At 46.8% G+C, this 13,929-nt stretch overlaps 1 protein-coding gene across 2 annotated transcripts in view; it reads left to right on the plus strand.

Moving 5' to 3' along the window:
• Positions 1–5,824: 5,824 nt before the first annotated feature.
• The window catches only part of LOC139558557 (immunoglobulin superfamily DCC subclass member 3-like), a 37,959-nt gene continuing 29,854 nt past the window's right edge, over positions 5,825–13,929 (plus strand). For both annotated transcript variants that reach the window (XM_071373741.1, XM_071373742.1), the window contains exon 1: positions 5,825–5,915. In XM_071373741.1, the coding sequence (XP_071229842.1) occupies positions 5,864–5,915 (52 nt within the window). In that variant the 5' untranslated portion in view covers positions 5,825–5,863. The remainder of the gene's footprint in view (positions 5,916–13,929) is intronic.

Raw genomic sequence — 13,929 nt, forward strand, 5'->3', positions numbered from 1 at the left:
CATGGATCCTCACTGGAGGCTTCGTGCCATGGATTCACCAGGCTGGGGAGACATGCAGGAGGCCTTGTCCTTGGCCGAGGCACCGGATACACTGGGCCGTGGAGGCGCACTGGCGGTCTCGAGCGCAGATCTGGCCCCACCCGTTCTGGCTGGATGCCAGCTTCCACCCGGCAAATGCGGGACGCTGGCACCGAGCACACCGGCCTGTGGATGATCGGCCGAGACACAGTACGCATCACCCCATAGCACGGGGCCTGACCAGTCACATGCTCGCCCCGGTAAGAACGGGGAGTGGGCTCAGGTCTCCAACCTGACTCCGCCACACTCCCCGTGTGCCCCTCGGGCTTCCTTGCCAGCCGTGTTCCCTCATACGGCTGGTTCCTTTCTCCTGCTGCCTCCGCTCTCCTGGCTGCCTCCACCTGTTCCCATGGGAGGCGATCCCTTCCAGCCAGGATCTCCTCCCATGTGTAGGATCCCTTGCCGTCCAGACTGTCCTCCCATGTCCAGTCCTCTCTTCCACGCTGCTTGGTCCGTTGGTGGTGGGTAGTTCTGTATCGATCGTCTAAGGGAGGAGACCAAAACGCACAGTGGTAAGTGTTCATTTTAATTTAATAAATACACTGAAACAGCAAATACAACAAAGAGAGAGAACGAAACGAAACAGTCCTGTAAGGTATACACACAAAACAGAAAACAACTACCCACAAACACAGGTGGGAACAAGCTACCTAAGTATGGTTCTCAATCAGAAACAACGATAGACAGCTGCCTCTGATTGAGAACCACACCCGGCCAAACACATAGAAAAGGACAACATAGAACATAGAACAAAACATTGAATGCCCACCCCAGCTTACGCCCTGACCAAACTAAAATAGAGACATAAAAAGGATCTCTAAGGTCAGGGCGTGACAGGTGGAGAGCCATGGTGGATGCCCTATGCTCCCAAGGGGCCAAGAGGTTTAAGTAAGTCAATCTGACGTCTCTACAACCAAAAAATAAATTTACAACCAGAAAATAACTTAATTATCATGTTCAATGGCATTTTTTCCTGCTCTGTATACTGTAGCTGTCTGCGCTGTACTTTACACCACTTGGGCTGTGTCACGAGAGAAGTGGGAGTTGGAGGAGGTACAAGGCAACTCGTCAGTCATGCAAAAGAGACAAGCTCCAACAATGACTGAGGGTAACACCAGGAGGTCTTAGCCGCATGTCACATGTCAATACCCATATTTTTTTAATCTTTCTCCATTAAAATGTTGCGAGTGAAATGTCACGTCCCTTTATTTTTTTTTGCCATCTCTGGACGTGCCTGTCTTTATTGAACCCCCTCGGTTGATGAGCTGCTATTGATCTGCAAAGGGTTAGAGTTGGCCCTGCCACTGTATTCTCAATGTGTGTCCAGAGGTGCCATACAGAAACGTGGGGGTGCTAAGATTACACCCCTATATACATGTAATCTAAATGACTTAATGAGGTGACAACAGTCTTGGATATTAGATGGCTATAACATAGCAGTAGGTTTCAAATGTGTAAATATAACAGGCCTCAGCGTAATAGCTTGGCATATAGTGCTGCCTCCCTTAACTTGCGTCTGACTGGGCTTGAACCAGGGTCCTCTACCTCGTCAATACATGTGAACACCCACTTGACAACATGTGAACCGATTGAGCTGTACAAAGAGATCCAATTGGATAGCTCCATTGGCATTTAAAGCTAGCTGTGGAGTGAGTTTACAGTTAGATCTTAGCTCATAAAGCTGTGTCTCGTGCTATTACAATATATTCAATGTGCTATTACAATGTAATTCAATTGTAGGGTTAAATATTTTTGTGCCACATAGTGGACTTGAACTTGAAACTGTCTTCCCCTAAAGTTATCTCAGTGATGGTCTGTGCTTAAAGTTACTGTGAATGAAAGGTGCCATGCCCATTGTCGTACCCCCTCACTTGAATCCACCTGTAGGATACACATGTACAAGATATAGGCTAGCTTATATAAGACATTGAATTTGAATGTATTGGTTGCAAATCTTTGCACTATAGCTCTCTGACAATTCACCTGATGTGTTAGCTTGTATTTATATGAGATGCTTTTCAAATTACAGTGATAGTACATCATTGTATGAGTTATATTGTATTAGATGTGTTTTATGAATAAACAAATGCAGTGACATTTTTCAACCTCTTTAAAACTTTGTTGAACACTTGTAATTGTTTCACTCCTCTCTGAGCAGCCTCTTCTCTCCCTCTACTCTGTTCCTCCTTCTGCTATTTCCTCTTCCTTCTTTCCCTTTGAATTGTTCTCTTTCACCCTTCTCTCTTCCGTCCCTCAAGGCTCTTTCTCTCCTCTATCTCTCCTACACCTCCCTCTGTCCCTCACTGCTTTCTCTTTCCCCTCTTTTCCAATCTCTTGCCTCTCGCTCTTCCTCTCTCACTATTCTCTCTTCTCTCATTCAAGCTCCTTTACCCTGTCGTCTCTCTCTTCTCTCATTCAACCTCCTTTACCCTGTCGTCTCTCTCTTCTCTCATTCAACCTCCTTTACCCTGTCGTCTCTCTCTTCTCTCATTCAAGCTCCTTTATCCTGTTATCTCTTTGCTTCCCCTTTTACAGTTGTGTGCCTCTCTCCCCTCCTGGGCTTTTATGGTGGCCCGGGCTCCCTTCTTCTCTCTTCCTTCCCTCAATGTACCTTCTTTCTCTTCTTGCTCACCTACACTCCCTTTTTCCTTCTTTCTCTTCCCCCTCTCTCTTTCTTTTTGCCTGTGTATAATGGAGTCAACAGCTTGTGAAAGTGATAGTGTGAAATGCGCGTGGGGGCCTGAATGCGAGCACAGATTAGAGCGCTGTGATCGTTAAATCAAATCACATTATATTGGTCGCATACATATATTTCCAGATATTATTGTGGGTGTAGCGAAATGCTTGTGTCCCTAGCTCCAACAGTGCAGTAATATCTAACAATTCACAACAATACACACAAATCTAAAAGTAAAAGAATGGAATTAAGAAATATATAAATATTAGGACGAGCAATGTCGCAGGGGCATTGACAAGAATACAGTAGAATACAGTATATACATATGAAATTAGTAAAACAGTATGTAAACATTATTAAAGTGACTAGTGATTCCATGTCTATGTACATAGGGCAGCAGCATCTAAGGTGCAGGGTTGAGTAACCTGCTGGTAACCGGCTAGTGACAGTGACTAAGTTCCGGGCAGGGTACCCAGCTAGAAATGGCTATTTAACAGTCTGATAGCCTTGAGATTGAAGCTGTTTTTCAGTCTCTCCGTCCCAGCTTTGATGCACCTGCACTGACCTCGCCTTCTGGATGATAGCGGTGTGAACAGGCCGTTGATGGTTGGTTGATGGTTGATGTCCATGGGTAACCAGGCGGCCATTATGGAGCTAATGGGAGAAGGGGAACCGGGGGCTCGTTTGGCGACGGCCATGGCCAAGGGCATTTAATGCAGCCTCCCCTCACTGCAAGGGAACCTATAAACAGCTCCCTTACCACTAGCTCACAGCCAACTCCAACCCCTATTGAGAGGTCCTCTCTACTGTCCTCAGTGCTTCTGTAGCGGAGGTAGTTTGGAATCATGCTCTTGTGATGAGGTAGCCTTGTTTAAGACCAAATGTCACCCTCAGACATTGAGGATTTACTCTGTCTAATGGTTAACAGGTTGGGTTGGCGCCTTTTCTTTATTACTTTAACAGACTGATGTGGAGAGAGAGAGAGCTGTAACGTGGGTTCGATCCATGGATCCTGCGGTGCAGAGGCAACTCACATACACCATTCTACAGTACTACTCCCTACACACCATCTAAGCCCAGGCCAGGCCTCAGATGGAGGCAGTAGTACTCTCACATACACCATGCTGCATTACTTTTTGCTTAGTGCAGGGACTCTGACCTTCGCTGAATGATGTACTGTACTAGTTGAATCTATCAGCATGAAGAATCATAAATGAAAGGTCAAGGCAACCAGTGCCCTGAATCTTTTCCTTGACATTTTCACCAACAGTCTAAGGGATTTTCATGAGGAGATCCCTCTCTGCTGAGGTCAATGGCCTAAATTGATTCCATAAAATGTATCATTATGTTCTGTATATTGATTCTTGATCATCGTTAGCTCTCTGACAAAGTGCCACTCAGATTGACAGGTAGTTTTCACTGTAATGCCTTGTCACTTGTTTTGGAACAGACATGTTTTGAATAATCAAAAACTTTGTTGCTTTGCATTTTCTATTTAGGCTTAAATGTGTAACCTTTACGCTCAAGTTTAACATAGTGTGCTATAACTTGAGTGGTAAAACCGCCAACCCCAGAAAACACATATTTGTAAGACCAGGGTTCATTTGGCATTTCTCCTCCCTAACAGAAATACTTCTCAGTTTCATCAGCTGTCCGGGTGGCTGGTCTCAGACGAAGACAGATGTGGAGGTCCTGGGCTGGCGTGGTTACACGTGGTCTGCGGTTGTGAGGCCGGTTGGACATACTGCCAAATTCTCAAAATGTATGTTGGAGGCGGCTTATAGTAGAGAAATGAACATTCAATTCTATGGCAACAGTCAGCATACCAATTGCAGGCTCCTTCAAAATGTGAGTCATCTGTGATATTAGGCTTTGTGGCAAAACTGCACATTTTAGAGTGGCTTTTTATTGCCCCCAGCACAAGGTGCACCTGTGTAATGAGCCGCTTTTTGTTATGCCACACCTGTCAGGTGGATGGATTATCTTGGCAAAGGAGAAGTGCTCACTAACAGGGATGTAAACAAATTGGTGCAAAAAATTTGAGAGAAATAAGCTTTTCATACATATGGAACATTTCTGGGATGTTTTATTTCAGCTCATGAAACATGGGACCAACACTTTACACGTTGCGTTTATATTTTTGTTCAGTATATTAGACTGCACTGTGTTCATCTCGCCTTTCATTATATAACACACTTTCATGGGATTTCTTGCCATAGGACATATATCAGGATAAGGATCTGTATAACTATTATGTCACAGGATCTGCTCAGAGAAGGACTTGGTTGAGGTCATATGGCTTATGGCTTATGATGGCAATGGACAAAATTAAAGGGATTATGTGAAAGGGCTCAATAAATATGCATCCTGCTGATATTGTTTTTCACAAATTAAAATAAACTTATGAGCTTCACCTTATTACATATTACAATATAGTAATATTATAAGTCTTACAATGCATTATAACCACATCATTAATGCATATTTGCAGGCTGAAAATATTGTCAAAAGACGTGTGCCACCAATATCTCCTGAGAAAAACAGAGCGCATGACACCTCACTGCTCTCCAGGTTGGCCACAGCTGTCGGTGGTGATTCTGTTATGTGACATCAAGACAGAGCAGCGGAGCGGAGAAGTGGCCAGGCCTCCATTCAAATGAATATCAATCATGCAAAACGCCCCTCCCCTCGAACGCCCCGCGGTCTGTGATTGGTTCAGTGGGGACCAACCTGCCAGCGCTGGCGAAAGCTGTTGTATCAATGTCCATTCACTGACCGTAGGTGTCAGCGGGGACAACAATAACGCTACATACCTAATGTCCGCTGTCCCTTCCGTGGCTCCTGAATAGACAAAATACTATTCTGAAAGTAGCTTTGGACGTGACCAGTAGCCAGCTCCGGCCAATATGCTGGACAAGGGATTTTAAAGAACAGTAGAAATGTTTTAATAAAAGTGAATCCAATTTCTTGCAAGCTCTCCAAAGACGATATCTCAGCAAAAGCTTTGAAAGAAGACACATCTCAGTAATTGGAATATATATATTTTTGATTTGGGGGGGCCAGAAGACATTTCAGCAAGACCAAAATACTTGTTTTTTTTATTAAAAAATGAATCAGCCAGGGATGCTGCTCGCCTGTTTGGCGGCTTATATCTGTTTGAGTAAGTATGCTTTTTATTATAATATGTATGCGGTTATATGCGTTTGTTGTTTTTGCACTACAACTTTGACGGAGTGGGGGACTGGGGACCTATTGATAGCCTACAATGGTTCAGCGGTTCATTCTTCTGTCTATGTGTTTAAGAAATTAGGGTGTAACAGTTGGCCTATAATTCATGGAAACGGCATAATTTCGAATCGAAATAATTTTTTGTTCATTGTTTAGTTTGTGTCATTGAACAACATCTGGTTATGCTGTTTCAAAAGCCATGTGTAAGCATATGCATTTTCTTTATGTCGGCTCTACATTTCGTTAGACACAGTATTTTCTCTCTTGATTTAAAATGCGATGCTGTTACACTTAGATATAAACATTATCTATTCATGTATGGTTAATCCTGTTACAACAATGTTGCTCTTTTCAGGATAAAATGTAAGATGTTCCTTTTCGGAGGACATTGAATACACACGTGTGTGCTCCTTATTTTGGAGCTAAGGTAGGCCTATGTGATAATATGAAAACTTTTTCGATACAACCTTTCCCTCTCAGTTATAGGCCTACGAAATAATTTGATCGCTTCCCCTTCCATCCATTGCTGACGTAGAGTTCATCTTCCAACTCAAACTTAAAAAGAAGAGGCTATTTTGTGCTACCTTTTTTCAAGTCAATCGATAAATATCGAGACCAAATCTGGTCATATCAAATGTGTTGAAGAGGCTAAGGGTAGTTTGATTAGGCCCATAAATAATTTGCCTAACACGTACACCACATTGGAATTACAGATAGGAACAACTCTCCTCAACCCTAAAATGTGATGATCAAATCAAAGTCAAGTTCATTTCAGCTCCTTTTAGAACAGTACCAAAAAATCACCTGTCTCTTAAAAATGTCCCCCCAAGTTTGTAACAAACAAACACATTATAGGCCTGACAACTCATATAAAGACTTTATATAAAGAAACTAAGATATGTCATTTCATATGATTTAGAAAGTTAAGGCCTAACTTAAAAAAGGCCCTAGGTCCAGTGTGTTGGGGACCTTTGTATTGTAATCGAATCCGGCAACATATAGTATTCAGTCTAAACAACAACTCAGTGAAGGAGCGGAACAGAAGGTGTGTGGGAGAGTTGGACTAGAGAAAGGGGTTTAGGGAGGGACCTATGACCTTTTAGGGAGAAAGAGGGGGCTGTTGTGACCTAGGGTGGTGGGGTAGGGTGGGGGACTTAACCTTTGGGGTCCCCTTCTGGTCAATGGAGTGGTTGGTAATGGGGGAACAAGAAAAGCCAGGGAGACAATGGCCAGGCGCCTCACCCCACCCCAGTAGTGACCTGACCCTCACACACCCTCATCTCCATAACACTGGCCCCACTCCCTCTCTGTGAGTCTGGCCCAGAGACCTTATTAAAAAGGCTGTGTGTGTGTGTCCGTCAAGCGTAATCCTCCCACAGCTGCCTGTGACCATGTCCACATCACTTCCCCACCACGCACGCACGCATGCACACACACACACACACACACACACACACACACACACACACACACACACACACACACACACACACACACACACACACACACACACACACACACACACACACACACACACACACACACACACACACACACCATCCAGAGGTACCTAGATATAGGGATAGGACCCCTCCAAGTCCAACAAGACACCCCATTGGTATAATCCACACAGGGACAATAGCACTGTGCTGGGCCACTGCTCAATCCCTCCATCCAGCATTAAAGGAGGGAAACATCTCTATCCTCTTTGGGCTTATGGTAATACATGGCAGATCTCCCCTGCTGAAGATACAATTATGGGGGCCAACGTGACAGGCCTATCGCAGCACGGATCTGACAGAGCTAATCCCACCCCATAACCCATGCATGCAGGGCGACTCGTGGGAAACCTGACACAGAGACACTGATAGCGTGCTGATGACATGGTGTGTGGGTTTTTTACCACTGTGTTGTGTAAAGCAGATGTAGAACCAGTGTCATTCATCTCTTAAAGGGATGTTCCGCTCAAAATACAACCTAGTGTTATTTTTAAGATCAATTCGGAATGGAAGTGGATGATATTAGCATATCACAATCCCTAAATATGTAGGATCTTAATTTGAGCCATTTTGCTATAGCAGGAAAAGAATCCTGCAGCAACAGGACATGTAGATTATAATCAATGGACATTGTTGTAGGGGTTGATACATTTTTCATTAGGGAAAATCAAGTCTGAAATTTCTAAATGGAAATCACAAACTTCAGAAACCTTTTTAAACCTTCAAATAAACTACAATTTTTAAATGTCCTGAATTGCAGGAAAGTTTTCCTGCAACAGGGTGATCAAATCAATATCCTATATCTCTAGGTGCTTAAATAGTGTGAGTGTTTAATAGTGTGAGTTCACCTAGGCTACTAGGTCCTCAAACCTCCTCAGACGTTCACTCTACTCTTCCTGTGTAGCAGAGCGGCTACCATTCATTGGCTGCTGCATGAGCCTACTATAGTCTTCCCTATCACTGACACTCACTGATGGGATGATGGGGACAGAGGTCCTATGGAGACCCTGTCATGATCTGCTCAAATGTGCACTGCTCTTTCTAATTACACAAGCAGTAAGCACCCTTGGGACATGCACTTCCCATGCCGTTCAATGCTATTGTTATTCTTAAAGCTTTGCCATCCAAACCATCATCTGACGAGAGTTATATGTTGTACCATTTGCTATTGGTGTGCAATTAATGAGACCAAAACAGGCACTCTATACAGAACTACAGCAGATATGAGACAAACAGTCAGTTGAAGTTGGTGACAAACACAGAACACTGTCTGACACACTACAATGTTCCAGTTCAGCTTCCGTGTGTGTCTATCATCAAGGGCACCTGGGACATTAGACCTCGCTCTTTGCCTGGGTTTTTATCAATAGACCGCCAGACAATTAGCGGCCTGATCGAGCACCTGGTTAGTTAATTCTCTCTGGTATTAATGCTCAATGTTATTATTATTTTTTGGTACTTTTTACCTCTTTTTTTCTCCACAATTTCATGATATCTAATTGGTAGTTACAGTCTTGTCCCATCGCTGCAACTCCCGTACGGACTCGGGAGAGGCGAAGGTCGAGAGCCGTGCGTCCTCCGAAACACACTGCTCGCTTAACCCGGAAACCAGCCACACCAATGTGTCTTAGGAAACACCGTACAGCTGGCGTCCGAAGTCAGCGTGCATGCGCCCGGCCGCCACAAGGAGTCGCTAGACCGCAATGGGACAAGGACATCCCAGCCGGCCAAATCCTCCCCTAACCCGGACGACGCTGGGCCAATTGTGCGCCGCCTCATGGGTCTCCCGGTCATGGCCGGGTCAAACCCGGATCTACAGATCGAACCCGAACCTGGATAGCAGTGTGATGCAGTGCCTTAGACCCCTGCGCCACTCGAGAGGCCAATGCTCAATGTTTAACCCGAGCGCCATTGTATAGTACACACATCCGTTATTTTAATTAAAACACCCCGAGTGTGAGGTAACCTTTACAGAGGAGCTGGTGTTTTGAATTAAAAGGCTGCATCATTGTAGGTTTTCATTAAGTCCCAACCCTTCGTGTAGGTAAATAAAGCACAGACTTGTCAATGACATTTACAACGGTACCAACATGGTACCTTGCTTGGTGCCATTTTCTGAAGCCATATCCAGTGGCCGTGACTGTGGTATCAAATTCAAAAAGGAAGACTTTGTACTCAAAATGACCATAGAGGTTCTAGATACTTTAGCCAGTGTTAAATTCAAACAGACATTCAGACATGGAAAAGGTGTATAGAAGCATTAATGACCCTATCAATGAGCAGACAATAGTTTGCTAACTCTGGGGCGAACTTTCAGGGACTATCTGAACTTGTCCAGTAAGAAACGCTTGTTTTTGTTTTCCGTTGCAAAGTGTTTTGCTACAGTGTGCCCTACTGAACACCACCCAGGTACTGCAGATATACCAGTAGATCGATTTATCGAAAGCCCTCAGGCCCAGTGTGGTAGGACCTTACAAGATAGCGCCCTCTGTGTAGATTATTATGTTATGTCCTAGGAGGACCCACCATGGCCCACAATGCCTTTCTCTGTTTAATGAGATTTCCTTGATACTAGGAATAAGCTGTGTCCCCTTCTGCTGGCCCACACCCCAGTGATTAAAAACGGGAGGGCAAGCAGTGAGGTCTCCTCCCCATAGCATTGGAGATTATTGTTTATTGATCCAACGAGGGGTCCAGAGTAGGCCGAAATTTGTCCAGGCCCTTTTAAAACCGGTGTGTTTGTCCATCCCCATCAGAAACAATCCAATCTCCAAATGCAGATGGTCATTTCTGCTGTTTGTCCTCTGGGGACCTTCTCTGGTGATATATAATAAGAACTGAGAGGATCAATAGTTAAAAAAAAGAGACAGTTCTGATTTCATGGCTCTTTGAGTTGAGGTGGAGTGGAGATGTTTCAAATTGGGCCTGGATTATGTAGTTGATCCAAACACGCAAATAGCCTGAAATGTAAGGCTGTCAATTAAATGTGTTAATGTCTCCAGGCATGAAAACAAACCCACAGCTAAGAAAGCCAAGCTCTAAATTAGCTGATTCATAGTTTTTTTCTCCCAATGAATGGATAATATGTGTCCATTACAATCAAAATCAGTGCAGTAATTTGCATGCAGTGTTAGTTAATTGCCACCATTTACATCTGTGAGGGAGGAGTCCAAACATGGGTGGCACATGCTTAGCTTCCTCCTCAACATCGGAAACAGTGGTGTCGTGTTTACTCCACTTTGAACTTGGCATATGCCAGCTAATGACGATCCTCAAACAAAACACTTGGGCAATTTGGGTGCCCCCGCCTCGCAAGCCGGTAGACCGCTACAATAGCATGTTTGCATAACCACTAAAAGGAGATGGGGATACGGAGCGAGAGAGAGAGTTTAACTCCCATTAGCGAGACAAAGGGGCTTGCCGCTGGGTACTGAGTCTCACACCTCCCAGCAATTCCCATTTTCCACACCCCGTTCCTTCAGGATTTCTCCTCCTAGCTCCCTAGCTCTGCATTCAGGCATTGTTTACGCTGGCTCCCCCACTGCTGTAATGGATCTAATGGGGAGAGAAGAGGGGAGGGGAGGAATTTTTCAAGGTGCATAGAATACATTTGTAATCCCACACAAAAGCCCGGGTTTACTTTTTGGATAGGAAGGAAAGGGGGATAGTTTCAATAGCTTTTCTCCCTTTTCCCCATCCTTTTTTGGCCACAGAAATTGGAATGATAATCAGTTGTGGAGGATGAACAAAGTGGCCAAAGAAAGTGGTCACCATTCAGTCCTCGAAAATATATATACAGTATATTTTGTTATACTTTTCCCCCCATAAGATATTGCAAGACTTATTATCAGACATTATAAAAGCTCACAACAAGTTATATCAAGTTATAAAGCATTATGCCTGCAGGCTTTAAGTCATTATGCCTGCAAGCCTAAAAATTCTACTTTGAGACATTTTCAGCACAAGTGCAGCCTACATTTCATGCACTACTGATTATAAAACTAAGGCCAATAGTGTCAGTGGATTTTTTAAATCAAATATGCCACCTGATTACGAATGTGAGACCAAATTTTCTCTCCCTGTGTAACGGTTTTCCTCCTCCTCTTCATCCGAAGAGGAGGAGCAGGGATTGAACCAAGGCGCAGCGTTTTGAAATGACATGATATTTTATTAAACAAAAACAGACGAAGACGAAAACGAACTATACTTGATAACTAACAAAACAACAAACGATGTAGACAGACCTGAACGACGAACTTACATATAACACGAAGAACTCACGAACAGGAACAGACTACAAAAACCGAGACAGTCCCGTATGGTGCGACAAACACTGACACAGGAGACAGGTAACAACCACCCACAACGAACACAGTGAAACAACCTACCTAAATATGACTCTTAATTAGAGGAACGCAAAACACCTGCCTCTAATTAAGAGCCATACCAGGCAACCCTAAACCAACATAGAAACACACAACATAGAATGCCCACCCAAAACTCACGCCCTGACCATCACACACATACAAAACAACAGAAAACAGGTCAGGAACGTGACAGAACCCCCCCCTCAAGGTGCGAACGCCGGGCGCACCAGCACAAAGTCCAGGGGAGGGTCTGGGTGGGCATCTGACCACGGTGGTGGCTCAGGCTCCGGACGCTGTCCCCACACCACCATAGTCACTCCCCGCTTCTGTATCCCCCTCCCAATGACCACCCTCCAACTAAAACCACCTAAATGAAGGGCCAGCACCGGGATAAGGGGCAGCACCGGGATAAGGGGCAGCACCGGGATAAGGGGCGGCAGGTCCTGGCTGAGGAACTCTGGCAGGTCCTGGCTGAGGGACTCTGGCAGGTCCTGGCTGAGGGACTCTGGCAGGTCCTGGCTGAGGGACTCTGGCAGGTCCTGGCTGAGGGACTCTGGCAGGTCCGGGCTGACGGAAGGCTCTGGCTGATCCGGTCTGGCGGAAGGCTCTGGCTGATCCGGTCTGGCGGAAGGCTCTGGCTGATCCGGTCTGGCGGAAGGCTCTGGCTGATCCGGTCTGGCGGAAGGCTCTGGCTGATCCGGTCTGGCGGAAGGCTCTAGCGGCTCCTGTCTGGCGGACGGCTCTAGCGGCTCCTGTCTGGCGGACGGCTCTGTAGGCTCATGGCAGACGGGCGGCTTTGCAGGCTCATGGCAGACGGGCGGCTTTGCAGGCTCATGGCAGACGGACAGTTCAGACGGCGTAGGGCAGACGGGCAGTTCAGACGCCGCTGGGCAGACGGGCAGTTCAGGCGCCGCTGGGCAGACGGGCAGTTCAGGCGCCGCTGGGCAGACGGGCAGTTCAGGCGCCGCTGGGCAGACGGCAGACTCTGGCCGGCTGAGACGCACTGTAGGCCTGGTGCGTGGTACCGGAACTGGAGGTACCGGGCTAAGGACACGCACCTTCAGGCTAGTGCGGGGAACAACAACAGGGCACACTGGACTCTCGTGGCGCACTCTAGGCCTGGTGCGTGGTACCGGAACTGGAGGTACCGGGCTGAGGGCACGCACCTCAGGGCGAGTGCGGGGAGAAGGAACAGTGCGTACAGGGCTCTGGAGACGCACAGGAGGCTTGGTGCGTGGTGCCGGAACTGGAGGCACTGGGCTGGAGACACGCACCATAGGGAGAGTGCGTGGAGGAGGAACAGGGCTCTGGAGATGCACTGGAAGCCTGGTGCGTGGTGTAGGCACTGGTGGTACTGAGCTGGGGTGGGAAGGTGGCGCCGGATATACCGGACCGTGAAGGAGGACACGTGCTCTTGAGCACCGAGCCTCCCCAACCTTACCAGGTTGAATGGTCCCCGTAGCCCTGCCAGTGCGGCGAGGTGGAATAGCCCGCACTGGGCTATGCAGGCGAACCGGGGACACCACCTGTAAGGCTGGTCCCATGTACGCCGGCCCGAGGAGACGTACTGGAGACCAGATACGTTGGGCCGGCTTCATGGCACTCGGCTCGATGCCCAACCTAGCCCTCCCAGTGCGGCAAGGTGGAATAGCCCGCACTGGGCTAAGCACGCGTACTGGGGACACCGTGCGCTTTACCGCATAACACGGTGTCTGACCAGTACGACGCTCTCTCACTCCACGGCAAGCCCGGGGAGTTGGCTCAGGTATCCAACCCGGCTTCGCCACACTCCCCTTTAGCCCCCCCCAAGAAATTTTTGGGTGAGCCTCTCGGGCTTCCAGCCTCTCTTACGTGCTGCCTCCTCAATCCACCGCTCCTGGGCTGTGGCTGCCTCCTTCACCTCCCGAGAGCGGCGATTCTCTCCAACCCTTCCCCAGGGTCCTTTTCCGTCCATGATCTCCCAAGACCATTCCTCCTGTGTCCAGTAGTCCTGTGTACTGGGCCGCTGCTGCTCCCCGTTGCTACGCTGCTTGGTCCTGGTTTGGTGGGTGGTTCTGTAACGGTTTTCCTCCTCCTCTTC

Source organism: Salvelinus alpinus, chromosome 29 (assembly GCF_045679555.1).
Source record: "Salvelinus alpinus chromosome 29, SLU_Salpinus.1, whole genome shotgun sequence".
Lineage (NCBI taxonomy): Eukaryota > Metazoa > Chordata > Actinopteri > Salmoniformes > Salmonidae > Salvelinus > Salvelinus alpinus.